Source organism: Falco punctatus, assembly GCF_963210335.1.
Source record: "Falco punctatus genome assembly, chromosome: 6".
Lineage (NCBI taxonomy): Eukaryota > Metazoa > Chordata > Aves > Falconiformes > Falconidae > Falco > Falco punctatus.
In genome coordinates, this window is record NC_137585.1 from 39,077,886 (window position 1) to 39,093,577 (window position 15,692).

The 15,692-nt window shown below is 37.7% G+C and overlaps 1 protein-coding gene across 1 annotated transcript in view; it reads left to right on the forward strand.

Moving 5' to 3' along the window:
* PTPRQ (protein tyrosine phosphatase receptor type Q) overlaps positions 1-15,692 on the forward strand; it is a 176,051-nt gene that overhangs the window by 127,254 nt on the left and 33,105 nt on the right. Inside the window, exons 47-54 of the mRNA XM_080393299.1 lie at positions 1,117-1,361; positions 1,992-2,058; positions 2,649-2,807; positions 4,007-4,229; positions 4,674-4,747; positions 10,365-10,464; positions 11,263-11,391; positions 12,628-12,672. Coding sequence (XP_080249425.1) covers positions 1,117-1,361; positions 1,992-2,058; positions 2,649-2,807; positions 4,007-4,229; positions 4,674-4,747; positions 10,365-10,464; positions 11,263-11,391; positions 12,628-12,672 — 1,042 coding nt within the window. The remainder of the gene's footprint in view (positions 1-1,116; positions 1,362-1,991; positions 2,059-2,648; positions 2,808-4,006; positions 4,230-4,673; positions 4,748-10,364; positions 10,465-11,262; positions 11,392-12,627; positions 12,673-15,692) is intronic.

Consider the following 15,692-nt stretch of genomic DNA (forward strand, 5'->3'; position numbering starts at 1 on the left):
CTAATGAGTGTGTGTATATTATGTATAATGCCTTTAATACATTAAATTGTAAGGATTTCATGACCTGTTTATATCCCTGGAGGCTGATATGGTCTTTTACTTTGGAAGAATGATTGAAGATTAAATTAGGTGGTAGCTGGGTCCGTCCTATGAGCTATCTTTTTTGGTAGCCCTCTCTTTTATGTAAAAATGTGATATGTTAGTATGTGCAGTAACCTTAGAGTTACTCATCTCACCTCATCTGTTTGTATAGTCTAGCATATGGCTGACTTACTCCAGGGAAGTCTGAGTAAGCATTTGTTGGCTGGTGTAAAAAAACTGGAAGGTATGACAACTGCATCTAAATCCGTGGCTGAGGGAATGTGTTTACCTTCAGTTGCTTGATTTCACTATTTAGAGGTCATGCTACATACTTGTCTGCTCAGGTAGAGCAATAAATATTTAGCTGCCTGGAAAGAATGTTATAGCCTTTTTTTTTTCAAATAGGGACACTGGGGAAATGATTTATAACTTTGCTGTCTTGAGAATAAACTACTGGAATAAGTTTCTGACAAAAAACTGTCTTTGGGAAAAATGCATGTTGTGTTTGTGTCTGGATATTGGCTAGTGGAATTTTTTTTCCTAAAGAGTTAGCTGTAATGAGCAGAGACTCTTAGGAGCATGGTGGCTTGTTTATATTGGGAGGGAGCTTGCTGTTGACAGAGGGCTTTCAGAAAGGGATAATCAAGACTAGCACTTGCTTCTCGCTTGTCAACCCATGCAACGATTTGTTTACACCGGATGTATTTCAAGGTATAATGATGCCTTCAGGCTTTCTGAGTAGAAAATTAGAAGAAGCTTTTCTGATAAAGACATTCCAAGGGCTATCTAAAAAATATTTTTAATATTTGTAGTATTAAATTCTATCATTCAGAATAGGATTTCACTAAATATTAAATTTTTATTCCTTATAAATATTTATATATGCAGTAAGGATTTGAGATTTCTTTAATAAAACCAGAAAATACCAATGAAAAAATACTGATATACAAAAATATAATTTGTAACTTTTCAGGTTTTACTCTAATAGTAATAGTAGTAAACTGATTAAGTGGATCATTGAATTATTTATTTCAGTACCTGAAGACCCACCTAACAACATAACATTTCAGAAGATACCAGACGAAGTAACAAAGTTCCAAGTAACATTCGTGCCGCCATCTGAACCAAATGGAAATATTCAGGTGTATCAAGCTATGGTTTACAATGAAGATGACCCAGCTGCCATCCAGATCCACAACCTTAGTGTCATTGGTAAAACAGATCAGTCAATTACTGCCATGATAGAAGGACTAAAAGGAGGACATACCTATAATGTCAGCGTAAGAACTGTTACTTTTTCTTTGGCATTTTTCTTTGGAATGAGTGAGAGATTAGTCTGAATAGGGAACTTAAACCTAGGCTGAATATGAGATTTTCATGGCAAGAATGTTAGCTGGGGTGTGAAGAGAGACAAGTCTGAGGAATGAGGGGAGCAATGAGAGGGTAGAGCAAGTGGGAACAGGACACATCACTAGTGGTTAGCTTTGTACTGTGGACCACCAGTTCATGTGCTAGCAAAGCAGCCTGTGGCACATCATCACAACTACAAGACTAAATTCCTCTCTTAATTCCACTACTTGCATTGTTCATTTGGCTTAGATGAAAGGTTCAGTTCTGCAAGGGAAGCTTGCTAGAAGTATGTGCATGAAGTCCTTTCAAATAATCAGCCTAGGACAGGAGAGGAGTCGACATAACTATTTAAGTGGGCATGTTTTTCTCCTTTTTGTAAGAGCTACGAGTGATGAAGTGTTACTGTACTTATGACTCTAAAGAAGTATGAAGTAAGTTCTAGCAGAGTATGAATGGCAAAAGGAGTGTTTCAGTATTCATTGTTGCTTCAAATATATCCAGACTTTGCTAGTTTGAAGCTCTTACAAATACACATTAAAACAAGTGTTTGTTTTTTTAAGGTGTATGCAATTAATGGTGCTGGTGCAGGGCCAAAAATTCAATTGAAAATAACCATGGATATAAAAGGTATGTTTCATAAAATACCCTTTAGCTGAAATCTCTATAAATGCTGAAGAAATTGCTGTTACACCTGAGTACACAGTTGTGTGCCTTTGTCTTTTATTTAAAGATGGCATAATGTAGGAGCAGGAACTCATAACTGGCAGCCTTGAATTGCAGTGCTCAATTTTGCTGCATAACACTGATCATTTGCTATTCGTATCTAAGTAATACTGTAAACCATGTGCAAACTCAGTGAAGTAATCATACTGGACCAGTATTTTAGTTACCATCAGCACACAGCTTAAAAGAATATCACAGAGGTATAGCTAAGTATACAGTATCACAGTTGTGGAAATAAATACAGTCATTGACTGAAATTCACTGAGAAACTGAGACTCAGTCTTTTGTTTTGTCTTTTAATTGAAAACTGATATGCAGAGGCAGTTATCAGAATACAGGTTTTAGAGGCTTAAGGCATTAAGTAGAACATTAAGTTTTCCCTGAACCTATGCTGAAGATTTGTCTTGCATAACACAGCTATGTGCCTCAACAAAGTACTTGTAGTGAAAACATTTTAAAACAAAACTTTGTGATATATCTTTGTTTAAAAACAGAACCACCACGACCTAAAAAGAAACCAACACCAGTTTATGATACCAATGGGGCATTACTTGTCACAGCTACAACAATTACAATCAGAATGCCAATATGTTATTACAGTGATGATCATGGCCCTATCAAGAAGATACAAGTTCTTGTTGTGGAAGCTGGAGGTAGAATTTTATAAGTCCTCTTGAAAATTGTTTTGAGGTTTTTTAATTTCTTTATTTTCAGGATGTTTGTCTTTTCTTTTTTTATTTCCTTTCTTGGGTCTCAGTAATTTCACTTTAGAAAGCAGCTAACAAAGTCACTTCAGCTGTGGCAACAGTACTAAGAGCAAAGTATCTTTCACAATACTTGTGGGCTGGGTACTGGATTTTGGGAACGCTTGCCAATGAAGAATCACCTGTGCTGTTTGAAGTCACCAAGATTATCTGGCCCTATTGTTATCATTGTATTTTTTTATTGCCCATTTCCTTTTAAAAAAAAAAGTTTGGCATTTGTGAAAGGTAGATCAATCTGAAACTTTTTTTTGCAAGGTTATTCTTCTGTTGCTATTAGTGTTGCCTGCAAAAGAATGCAGTCATGTGCAGTTGATATTTCCATTTCAGAATGGGGGCAGAGGGATTTATGTAAATCCCTTCTGTAGACTGTGAGTTAGAATGGGTATTCCCTTGTATGGACTGATGAACATTTACTCATATGAACTGCCATGATGCTCTTTTGAGTAATTGCCCACCAATGTGAGTGGGAATTTCATGACAGGACATCATATGGTCAAGCTTACTTTACCTAAAAAGGACAAATTCCAGTTATTTAATTCCCTTGTTTTGCTTGCTTTCAAAGTATAGAAGCATTCACACTAGGGAAATTCACATTATGTCTCTTGCCTTTTTCTGAATTTTGCATTTTAGCACTAATCCTACATACATTTACTTCATAGCTATTGCTGTGAAGATTCTGTTGAATGGATAGACATACAAATACCATGTTAAGCAACATTTTGAAGATTTTTCTTCTGAGTTGCTGGGTACTATCCACTTATGAAAATCTAGTCATTTCATTTATGAAACAGTCTTTAGAGTAAACTCATATTACTGTCTTTGCTAGCCGTGCTCAGTTTAAAATTCAAGTGACTCTAAGTTAACAAAATATAGATAGTGTGGATAACAAGGAAATTTGGGTTCAAATGCAAATACAGTTATAGACTTAGTTTTGTAAACAGCAGTGATAGTGTGCTAAGCTCTTAAAAATATTAATTTCCTATTTAACTTCTTTAATTACAGTCTGGTCAGAATGTAAATTGTATCTGATTGTTTCTTTTCTTGATAATAGCTCAGCATGATGGGAATGTTTTTTTTCTTGATAATAGCTCAGCATGATGGGAATGTTACTAAGTGGTATGATGCCTACTTCAACAGACCAAGGCCATATTTTACAAATGAAGGCTTCCCAAACCCACCTTGTATAGAAGGAAAAGAAGATCTGAGTGGCAAAGAAGAGATATACGTCATAGGTGCTGATACTACATGTACAATACCAGGCAGTCAAGACAAAATATGTAATGGCCCACTGAAACCAAGAAAGCAGTACCTGTAAGTACATTTGTCTCTATGTTTGTCCAAGAGAAAGATTTAAGTGAAATACAGATTTACACAAACATATGAAACGTAGTTCAATTATCAAAAAGTGGAGACTGAAATGATCTTCGTGTCTCTCTAATTTTACATTTTTTGGCTGAGCATAAATATGTGTGACAAATCTTTTAAAGTGTTCCAGGTAACAAAAGATGATTACTGAGTTCTTAAATTAAATAAGACCAAATTCAATATAAGTAATTAATACAGTCTGATTATACATTTAATATATTGACACTGAGTCCTTGATGTCTGTCATAACATCAACTTAGCAGGTGAATAATGATTCCAGCTTTTATTTTACTAAACCTGAAAAACAGTTTTTCGTTTCTATATGAAATAATATTTAAGAAAATGCACATAAACTTTTATTTCATTAGGTTTTTTTGTTTTATTTCACAGATTTAAGTTCAGAGCAACTAACATTAAAGGACAGTTTACAGATTCTGACTATTCTGACCCTGTCAAAACATTAGGTAAGGACAGTGTCATTTACTAAGGTATTTCTCTACCTCCAAAGAATCTAGACAATTCCATACTTCTTTTTAGTGCAGTGGTTTCCCTGCAGTAAATATTCTCTATTTTTGTTGGACTATCTTAACCAGAATGGCTGAGGAAACATATCCACTCTTTTGTGTGTCCTTTTGAGGTTGCCAAGTGGTCTTACCTCAGCCTGGACTGTTCCATGAAGAAGCAGTACTGACAATGTTTGTTAGCAGAGATTCAGTTATACCAATAAAAATACCATTTTAACAGGATAGCTCATCTTGCTTGGAGAACTGCCAAAAACTATACTGTTTGTGCAGTTTCCCTCTGTGTTGGATGTAGAGCTGTTAATGCATACTCTCCACAGTAAAAAACTGTCCAGATGGCCAAACCCAAAGAGTAGTGGTGAATGGAGTTACATCCAGCTGGTGGCTGGTCACAAGTGGCGTTCCCCAGGGCTCAGTACTGGGGCCAGTTCTGTTTAACATCTGTATCAATGATCTCGACAAAGGGATGAAGTGCAGCCTCACAAAGTTTGCAGACAACACCAAGTCGGGCAGAAGTGCTGATCTGCTTGAGGGCAGGCAGGCTCTGCAGAGGGATCTGGACAGGCTGGGCCAATGAGCCAAGCACGAGGTTCAACAAGGAGAAGTGCTGAGTCCTGCACTTGGGTCACAACAACCCCACACAGCGCTACAGGCCTGGGGAAGAGCAGCTGGAAAGCTGCCTGGGGAAAGGACCTGGGGGTGCTGGCTGACAGCCGGCTGAACATGAGCCAGCAGTGTGCCCAGGTGGCCAAGAAGGCCAACAGCATCCTGGCTTGTATCCAAAACAGTGTGGCCAGCAGGACTTGGGAAATAATCGTTACCCTGTACTCAGCACTGGTGAGGCCACACATCAGATAGTGTATTCAGTTTGGGCCCCTCACTACAAGAAAGGCATTGAGGTGCTGGAGTGTGTCCAGAGAAGGGAAATGAAGCTGGTGAGGGGTCCGGAGCACAAGTCTTCTGAGGAGCGGCTGAGGGAACTGGGGTTGTTTAGTCTGGGGAAAAGAAGGCTCAGCAGAGACTTAATCACTCTCTACAACCACATGAAAGGAGATTGTAGGGAGATGGGTGTTGATCCCAACACAACTCTGCTCCCAAGTAACAAGGGACAGGACAAGAGGAAATGGCCTCAAGTTGTACCAGAGGAGTTTTAGATTGGATATTAGGAAAAATTTCTTCACTGAAAGGGTGCTCAAGCATTGGAACAGGCTGCTCAGAGAAGTGGTTGAGGTATTTAAAAGACATGTAGATGTGGCACTTAAGGACATGGTTTAGTGGTGGACTTGGAAGTCCTGGGTTAATGGTTGGACTTGATGATCTTAGAGATCTTTTCCAACCTAAACAATTCTATGATTCTGTGATTCTATTTCAATGAGCCTAGTGTAGGAAATCTCTTGGCTGCAGATCATTCCTTCTAGTGGCAGCTCATCTGAGGGCATGACCCTTTAGCCCTTCATCCTTTAGACACAGGCAAAGCTTCATATTAATAAACTAATATTGTCTAATAGAATTCATCAGGTTCTGTTGTCACTCGCCAATAGTCCAGCTGTTATGGGGTCTCAAATCCAGCATAAATTCCTCCATGGCAGTGTTGAACTACCCCCAAAACTGGGAGTGAAGACTCTTGTAGCAGATCGCAATAAGATCTGTAAGTTCTTTTAATATATTGGTAAGCCAAAACTTTCTTAGCTAAGCATTAGCCCTGACTTTCTGAAAAGGGATCCGAAGACAACTGGTTGAGTACCCAGAAGAATTCTAGTGGGCACATATTTTTCATTTGGCATTCATCTTCTGTGATATGAGCTCCCTTATTCATCTAATCCATGTTAGAAATTTGTTACATGATCTGATACTGAAGATCCTGAAATGCTAATTCACTACCTGAATATTCTGAAAGGATCTGGCACTGTATCTGTAGCCCTGAATGTTTTGGAAAGTGCAACACAAAAGTTGTCTTTATATGTTCTGAATTTGAAAGTTCTAAGCCAATGAAGCAAATAGTTTGCCAAGTAAGAGAAAGACAGTGTGTTCAGTCAGGGAAAACAAGTCTACTGGAAATTATCCAACTGTATCCAGTCCTCTGGGCAACTTTCTCCTTTCTAACAGAAAAGTCTGCAATGCTTGAAGAAATCATGCTTCAGTGGCAGGCAGATAGTGTAATTCATTTGCTTCTGTATTGCTACTGAAAACCCTTGACACGTTCTCCTTTGATGTAGATCATAAAGAAGCAAGTTCTGTTTGTATGCTGAATAAAAAGCAATAGGAAAAATAATAGACCTGATAAATTCTTCAGTTATCCATGGCTCCTCATACCCATCCAGTGCCTTCTGTGCTAACATTTAACATCAAGCACTGCTTTTAAGATAGGCACTACAGCAAACTCCTATCTAGCCTTAACTTCTAAATTTCAGAGCCTATCCAACAAAAAATAAAACTTAACTGGAACAGATAATTAAAAGTTTCTTCTGTGCTTTCTTGCAAGTGTTGTGGAATCAACACCAAATTCATATATCACAAGTGATGCAGGTACTGCAGTTGAGTAGCCTTGAAGACACAGTACTGGCAACGCTATTACCAATGTCATCTTAAAAGAATAAAGGAAGTTAGATTTTTTTTAGACACATCTTGTCGTGAGACACATAACCTGAAGAACCCTGTCCAAGTGTTTCGTAACAGATGATGCTTTGGTTATATGAACTTCAGGCTTGCTCTGGAAGCACAACCCAGAAAACATACCAGAAGGATAAGTAGCTCTTAGGTATCTCTATGACAAATTACTTCTATTCCACTTGTAACAACAGCATCTTTTCAGAAGAAATTTATGCTGCCTAAAATCAGAATTGCAATTTAATTTTAAATCAATTACCTTTTTTTTAATAATCACTGAAATTCATGTTTTTCCAGCATTACACTTTCCTTTTAGTAGATAAAACACTGATTTGAATTTTGGCAGGGGCATTCATGGCAGTTCAAAAAACCCTACATTATTTTGGTTTCTGAGTCTACTTACAGAATAGGTAGGTCTTTGATCTGGAAAATCAGAAAGCTAACCTTGTATCTGTGCAATTCAATACTGCGTGTTAAATATGTTTGAAGCAGAAAAAATATGGAAAACCTATGAAAGACTTCTCCGTGGCAGGTGCAGATGCTCTTGTTAAACAATAGGAACTTTGCCATGGAGGAACACTGAAGCAGAAATTACTGGAATACACAGCTGCAATAATGATTTTTTGATTATGGTAAAGGATATGTTGTAATATGGTGCTCCCACTCAACCATACTTGGAGTACCACAGCTCTCCTCTTGAGCTGGAGAAGTGGAGTTTCTCCTTCATAACCCATGACTGACATTGCAAAAGTAACATCTATATTACGATGAAAGGTCAGGATTTTTCCATGAGATAATTAAGATGGGGTGACAATTACTATTTAAAATTCTAATACAAGACAGCCTATAACCTTTTCATGAACTCTGGTAGCTAGTTCAAAATCACTGTGGGGCAGCTGGTAGTCCTGTATAAGTGTAGACTTTTTCCATATGAAATACAAAGCTGATGGGACAGGAAATAATTAAAATGGGGTTTCCTGACACTGCCTTTTGCATAAAAACCTACCTTATGATGTTCTATTATTGCAGTTTGTTATCATGATGTATTGAGTTGCAGCACCTCAGAATTATACAACATGATGTCTTCTGTTTTCTCTCCTTTCTCTGGCCCATGATCATCTCTACAGACGTGTGTAGTCCTCCCCTGTTGCAAAATAGAAGGAAATGTAATTTTTTGTTCTTGGTGGGTATTTTGCCAGCACTGTTTTGTTTAATAAGTTCGATAATGTTTGGACTGATGTTAACTGTAGGGTTTAACATTGACTTCACTGTTTAGTGCAAAATAAATAGAACTGTTGTAGAGGCTCCTCTGTAGATTCTTCTGTTCTTCCATATTACTAACATTTGTGCCTCATCACAGAGATCAGTGAGTGGCAGGGACTTTTTCATTCCTTTTCTCCTTGCAACGTTGTTTATGTTCTTGCTTTTCTATTGTCTTTCCCTGGCCTAAATTGTTCTTACCTTATAGTGTCCAGTGTCGCATCTGAAACTTTGCTAATGGGGTGGAAGAATTATTTCAGGTATTTTGTAAACTATACTTAATTCTGTTGTCTATCATTTCATACAGGTATGATATTACTTATTCATGTTGGTTTTGGTCTACAATAATCTCAGACTTTCTTCCGATAAATTTCTACCTAACCTACTGTTTACTATGCTGTATCATTGTAGCTGATTACTCCTGCGTATGTGTAGAACCATGTAGAACCAAGTAGAACTTGATCTAACAAAACTGCATCCTACTGTTTTAAGATTATATCTTCAGCTAAATCAGGATTATTTTGAATTTTAGTCATTTTCTCCAATGTACATGCAGTCCAGATCGTCCGCAATATACTCTCTAATCCAAAAATCAGAGCCTTTTGAGAGAAACAAAGGTAGGACTTTAGTGTTTCCCAGTGTGTCCTTGGGAGGATGTTGTCCCTTGAGTGGGAAATCTGTTTCATACAGCAGGAAGCAGTACATTTTTCTGTCCTTCCTGGAGGATGGACAGGAGCTAGGTTTTCTACAGTGGAAGCAAGTGGAGGTGAATGTCAGCATAGGTGGACAATACCGGCAGTAGTAATCCCTTCGTTTTTGTATTTTCACTGTGTGCCTAAGGAAAAAAAGAGGCTGAGACTTTTGAGATATGGACAGGATTACCAGGAAGGATGGGAAACTAAATAAGCTTCAGAAATTTAGTACCAAAGAGGTTCATAAAGAGGTCTAGAAACTACTGATTTACATGGTTTATCAGTCTCTGAATGAGCCTTCATTCTCACCTGTGTTGACTGATTAGAATACCAGCGCCTTTAGCTTTTTGTCATAGACACCTTTAAGATCACTTTTGACCTGCTGGTGGTTATTCCTAACAATATCACCAATTCCCGCATAAATACAGAGCATGAGTTAATGGTCAGTGAGGTAGATTGATCCAGAAAGTTCAGATCCGATCACTGGGTGGGTTCCTTCAGCACCCTGAGGAGAGTATCTCCAAGAAGCCATCTTTTGTTTTGTGCCTGTGAGTGGTAGCTGCAAGCCTCATAGCTTTAGAGTTGCGGCTGTTCCTTCTCCGCTTCTGGAGCTTAATTACTCCTGGCTGCTAGAGCAGTGTGCCTGTTCTTGGATACACGGACTGAAGCAGGAGCTCAGCTCAGGCTGGTGTTAGGACTGTTGTTACTACAGTGTAGACCTACCTTAACCTGTTTAGCAGTAAAACTGAAAAGTGCCAGGGTCTGACTGCACATATTAGCATTATGTATTACATAGATCAGCAATACCTAGGAACCTTTACATAAATGGTTTCTGGTTTTGTTACATTTTTCTTTCCTGAGTAGCTCTTCAACTGACACAAAACAGATGCAGTTGTACAGAGGGAAAATTGTCTGTAACTCATTGTTCCCTGATTTTGCCCTGTCAGAAATCAAAATTGTAATCAATCTACGAAGTATTAGATTTCCACTTTCTGTTACAGGTGAAGGACAGTCAGGAAGATCTGTAGAAGTTATCCTTGCTGTTACTTTGTGTATACTTTCAGTTGTTATTTTGGTGGCTGCAGCGTATACTTTTGCCAGGTGAGATTTATGTATCCATGCCATACCATGTTTGCAAGAACTCAGAAATGTTTTACAGACGAGTTGAAACAGTCCTATAAATGGAACCAATCTGTCATTTCAAAATTAATTGCATTTTCTTTTTTGTTTTTCTTTTCTTCTATGTAGAAACTTAAGGAGGGACTCACAAAAGCTTTAGTCTAGTGAGGATAACCTCCATAGATGAAAGAGAAAAAACAACTTCTGCAGAGGGTAAATCAGAGCAGTAGCCTATCTTACCTTTTACAGCCACTTCTCTATTGACTTGAAGATACAGATCAGTGTCAGCTGGCTGCAGTTAGCATGATGGCTAACCCTTTTGACAGCTCAATATGAATTAAATACTCTAACTTCTGGTTTCTGTCTTACTAATACATTTATTAGTGAAATACATTGACATCTCACATGTGAAAGAGAAATTGACTTCTAATTCAAATTGTGAACAAAACGTCCATGTAAAGAAGTAGACTGGATACTGCATACATGATGTCTGCTCATTTATCAGAAGTTCTGTTCTTCCTCATCTGCATCATTAAGGCACTCCCAAAGAATTTGTGTAGGAAAACTAAGAATATATAGGCTAGACACCTTCCGTATGAATTTTAGGCAATGTAACTGTTGGACTTGACTAAATTACACTGTTGGAAGGAAGAGCAGAATAAAGGCCAAGGAAGGATTCCTGGCAACCATTTTTCAGTTTCAGCCTGTCTAATCAAAGTATTGGCATACGTGTTCTTAAATCTTTTGCCTGTTTATTTTTCACCATTATTTTCTGTTTAGAATTCGGCAAAAGCAAAAAGAGGGAGGCACATACTCCCCACGAGATGCTGAAATTATTGACACTAAGTTCAAACTGGATCAGTTGATCACAGTGGCAGACCTGGAACTGAAGGATGAGAGATTTACACGGTAAGCGTACTCCTTAGGCAAAACAGTAGTCCAAAGGGGCTGTAGCCATGACCCCTTTCTGACCTTTGCTTGTTTGGAAGTGTTTGTGGTGTTCTTATTTACACAGGTCACTGAGATCCTCTTTCAAAGAATGACCTCCATCCTCAAGACACTTCTCACTAGCTTTTAGAAAATCACTTAATCTTCAGCTCTTTTTACAGCAAGATAAAGATCTAAGTGCAAATCACTGTTTAATTGTGTTAGAAAAAAAAAAGGGCTACATATTTTTAAACATGCAGAATTTCTGGGGTTTTTTGATGGCCCTGTTTTGTGTAGACTACAAAACTACATAAGCATTTTGAAAAAGTCAAACTCCCAGAAGTCCTGGCTAGCTAATTCAAGAACAAATCTGTCATTGTTTAATTGACATTTAGAAAGTGTTTTTTTCACAAAGGGATTTGCATAACATCTGGGTTTCTGTGGAGCTCAGCACATTGGCTATCTTGACATCTGTTCCTTTAAGGTATATGCAGCAATTCCAGGCTATTCATATTTTCTGTCCAACAAAGAATCTTGTCAGCCATATTTATCAAAGGAAATCTGCTCTTTCAGACTCCCAGAAATACGAATATTATTCACTGAATAAATGTAATGATGATTCTAAATAATACATGACATCCAACTGAGTTAGAAATGTTTGGTGAACATTCTTTACCTGCCTGTATTTTCCCTGCTGTTTCACAGATGAAACACTGTGGTATGCAGTCTCCTTAAAGATGAGAAGCCTAAAAGTAGTCTTGCCCTAGCAGTCAGGCATCCTACTGTTGCAGACTAGGAGTAGCTGGAAGATGAAAGGTTGTAGCTGTTGACCTGTTTTGTTTGTGTGTAGATGTCTATGTGTGTGGTACAGAGTAAGCTGATTGCATGTACAAACCTGTTTAAAATAGTGCACACAAGAATGGCTGCTTGTAACAGATGAGAAAACATACTATAAATCATCTGGAAATCATCGACATAATGCGTGTGGTATGTTCTGTGTGGGGTATATGTCATTCAGATAGCATTGTATAGTACCTGCTAATAACAGCAGAAAACATTCTGTAAAGAGAGAACCATTGCCAATGCACTGTGATAACTGTGACTCATATGAATGGTCTTGATGGATCTTCAAAATGGCCTTGTTTCCAAACTGTTAGCTGAATAAGAATGGTACTAATTTTGTTTACATACTAAAGTGTTAATGGATTTTACTTCCAGATACTCTTCATTTTTCTTTAGACGCAAGGAGATATTTGTCATCCAGTAAGTTTTTATATTATTGAAGCAACGTGGTGTGTTTTCCGTGCTGTTCTCTGTGTGCTATATTGAACGATATAGTTAATCAAAACGAAATGTCCGTCTTTGCAGCTATACTAATGGCAAACAGTGGTATTTGTCATTTTGAAATCATGTTTATTTTTAGTCTCTAATATTAAGGTATAACAGTTCCACAAGTATTTTGAAATAAATCAGGGCAATTTTTACATGGAAATTATAACACGTGACAATACGGCACTGCTCTATACAACCTATCCTTGAAGCAAATGTAGTGCGAATGTAACATAAGAAACATGCTGTTTCTTTGCTTTGGCAGTTAGAATGTATGTAGTTAGGAGACGTTCTCTTTTTTTCTCAGCTGCCTTTGGTACACACACTGCAGCTGTTTTGTACTATGCTACTACAATCTCAGCGACATATCCACGAGTCAAATCCTTTTTCAGCTTGCGGAGTACTGTTCTGCCACTTTTCTGGTTAAATTGTGTGTAGTTTAGATTTGTACAGTCTCAAAACTCTATAGGGTGATTGCAAACTACAATATTTCATACCTATGTGCACTTCATTGTGTGATTTATGCACAGCAAGGCCTTTACTGAACAGTGCTTCAGCAGTTTTAGTTACATCACCCTTATTTTAATGAGTCAGTCTCACATTTCTGTTATCAATTTGTCATGTCCTTCAATCTGTATTTTTCTCTTTCCTCTTTCTCCGCTCCTTCAATGGCCAAAAGCAAACTCTCTTCTGCCATTCTTGTAAGGTACATGATGCAGCTGTTAAATTTTGGACTATTATTTTTCAAACAGTAGTGGTACTAAAGCTACAGCAGGCTCCTTGCCCAGGTTCTTTGTTGGACATTACAAGAAGCTGTTGAAGTGCAGGCACCAACTGAGAGTTCCTTGGGACAGGATTCATACCATCATTTCAACTGGAAGTCAGTAAATGTACTATGGGACTCTACTAGATAACATACATACAGTAATGAGGGGAAGGATATCCTTTATCTGCTCAAAACTTTTTAGTTTATTATGGCTTTTTTTTAAGCTTTAAAGAATGTTTCAGTATGTGTAAGAGTCTTTTCTGATAATGCCAGTGACCAAAAGAGACATTTTAGGTGTCTCTAATGCTGTCTCTCATATAAATACATCCTTCCTGGTAATGAGTGATATCAAGAAGCTACTAGAAGCTTCTTGCACCAAGAAGCAGCATGCAGCAAGGCAGCTTAGTGCAAAACCTGATGTCTAAAATATGTTCGCTGCCTGTTTTCAGACTTCCACAGTTGCACTGCAAAAGAACTATTGTCCCTGTTGCCTTTGGGGAATAGCTATGTAGAAGTCAATCAGTCCTAGTTCTTGTGTTGTCCTTATCATTCTCATGATTTGTGGTTTAAGCCGTGACATGTTAGCATGTTACATTATTGTATTACATGTTGATGACTGCAGTATAACCTTTACAAATTTATCGTACTTTTGGAATGGGACTGTGCATCACTGCATCTGTATAACCTACTGCTATATGTTGGCTACGTTTAGTCAGCTATCATCTCAGCTGTGTTTGCAAAGCTTGCTGTGTTGCAGAATGCTGGTTTCAGTTCATGTCATCTTGTAATTATATGAGGAAAACAAACATGGGCAGACTCCTTTTCCAGGATGACTTATTTGTATTTCTTGGACAGCAGTAAATCAGCTGAAATCTGGTCCAACTAATTATACTTTCTACCCTGAAAGGGTGATGGGGAGTTTGCGTGAAAATCTTAGGTGATAAAACAGCAGTATAGACTTTTTTCTGTATCTGCTAATAATCCCATTCAGTACGCATTTGAAGGAAATGCTTTGGAAACCAGATGCTTTGTCATTTCTCAGTCAGTATACTTTTTATTATGTTAGCTACTATAAATCAGTAAAGGCATGGACTTGCATCTGACACAGTTCATCCACAGAATCAAGATACTCTAACCTTCTCCATGAAATCCTTCTTGACTGTCTCTCATACATTGTCTCTTCAGACATTCTCTCATACTTAGTGGATTGTGGCCTATGATCTTGGGTCATATTCTCAGAAAATTTGGGCAGCTGGTATCACATGAGAAATAAAAGGAAGTGCAAAAAGGTTTTTCTGTTCTGTAAGAATATGACTAGAAATATTTTTTATCAGTCTTAGCAGATCAAAAATTCAACAGCTTGAGAAGTATTGAAGCAAAACTCAGCAATTGTTCAGTAAAGGTTAATCAAAAAATTTATTTCACACATTTTTGTAACTTTTTAAATATTAATTATTTTGAATTACAAGTAAATTTAAGTAGAAAAAAACATCAAAATTAAAAGTGCCAAGCATCCAACTTTGCCAATTTTGAAATTTTTTTGGAGTCAACATTTTTTTCAACTCGGGAAATGCATGGCAAATCCCAGTTCCTAGTAGTATTTTTTCTTAACATGACCGTCATCAGTAAAAAAACTACTTGCAAAGCTTCAGTGTCTGACAACTACTAATACTAGCTAGTATGTATACACCATCTCTCAGCAAGTCTTTGTTAGGCAATTAATTAATGTGATGTAGTTTCAGAGACGATGCAAGGCATTAAGTCCTACTAAGTTCAGTGGAAAATGAGACCTGCTTTATGAAGCCAAATGCTAGCTTTGAATGGTTGGGACATACATTGATCTCCATGATGGTGGAGGTGGTATGAGTCAGACAATAACAGAAAAAAACCAACCCTTGTTTAAAACGTAGGTAGACCATCAGTCTAAACTGGATTAAACATTGGTTCATAAGGCACATTGAATATACTTACACTGGGGGCTCTCATTACTTACTTTTTATAACATGTCCATAGGGTTTGGAAAGTCACTTATCAAAACAGACATTCATCTTCTGTGAATAAATTCTGTCACTAAATTTTCAGGGTACCCCAGGTTTGGCAAGAGACAAGTAACTTCCCTGTTCCAGGTGCATTACCTAGGAGACAACTGCTCTGGTACTCTACCTTGCAGTGGTTCCTGCAGAAAGGA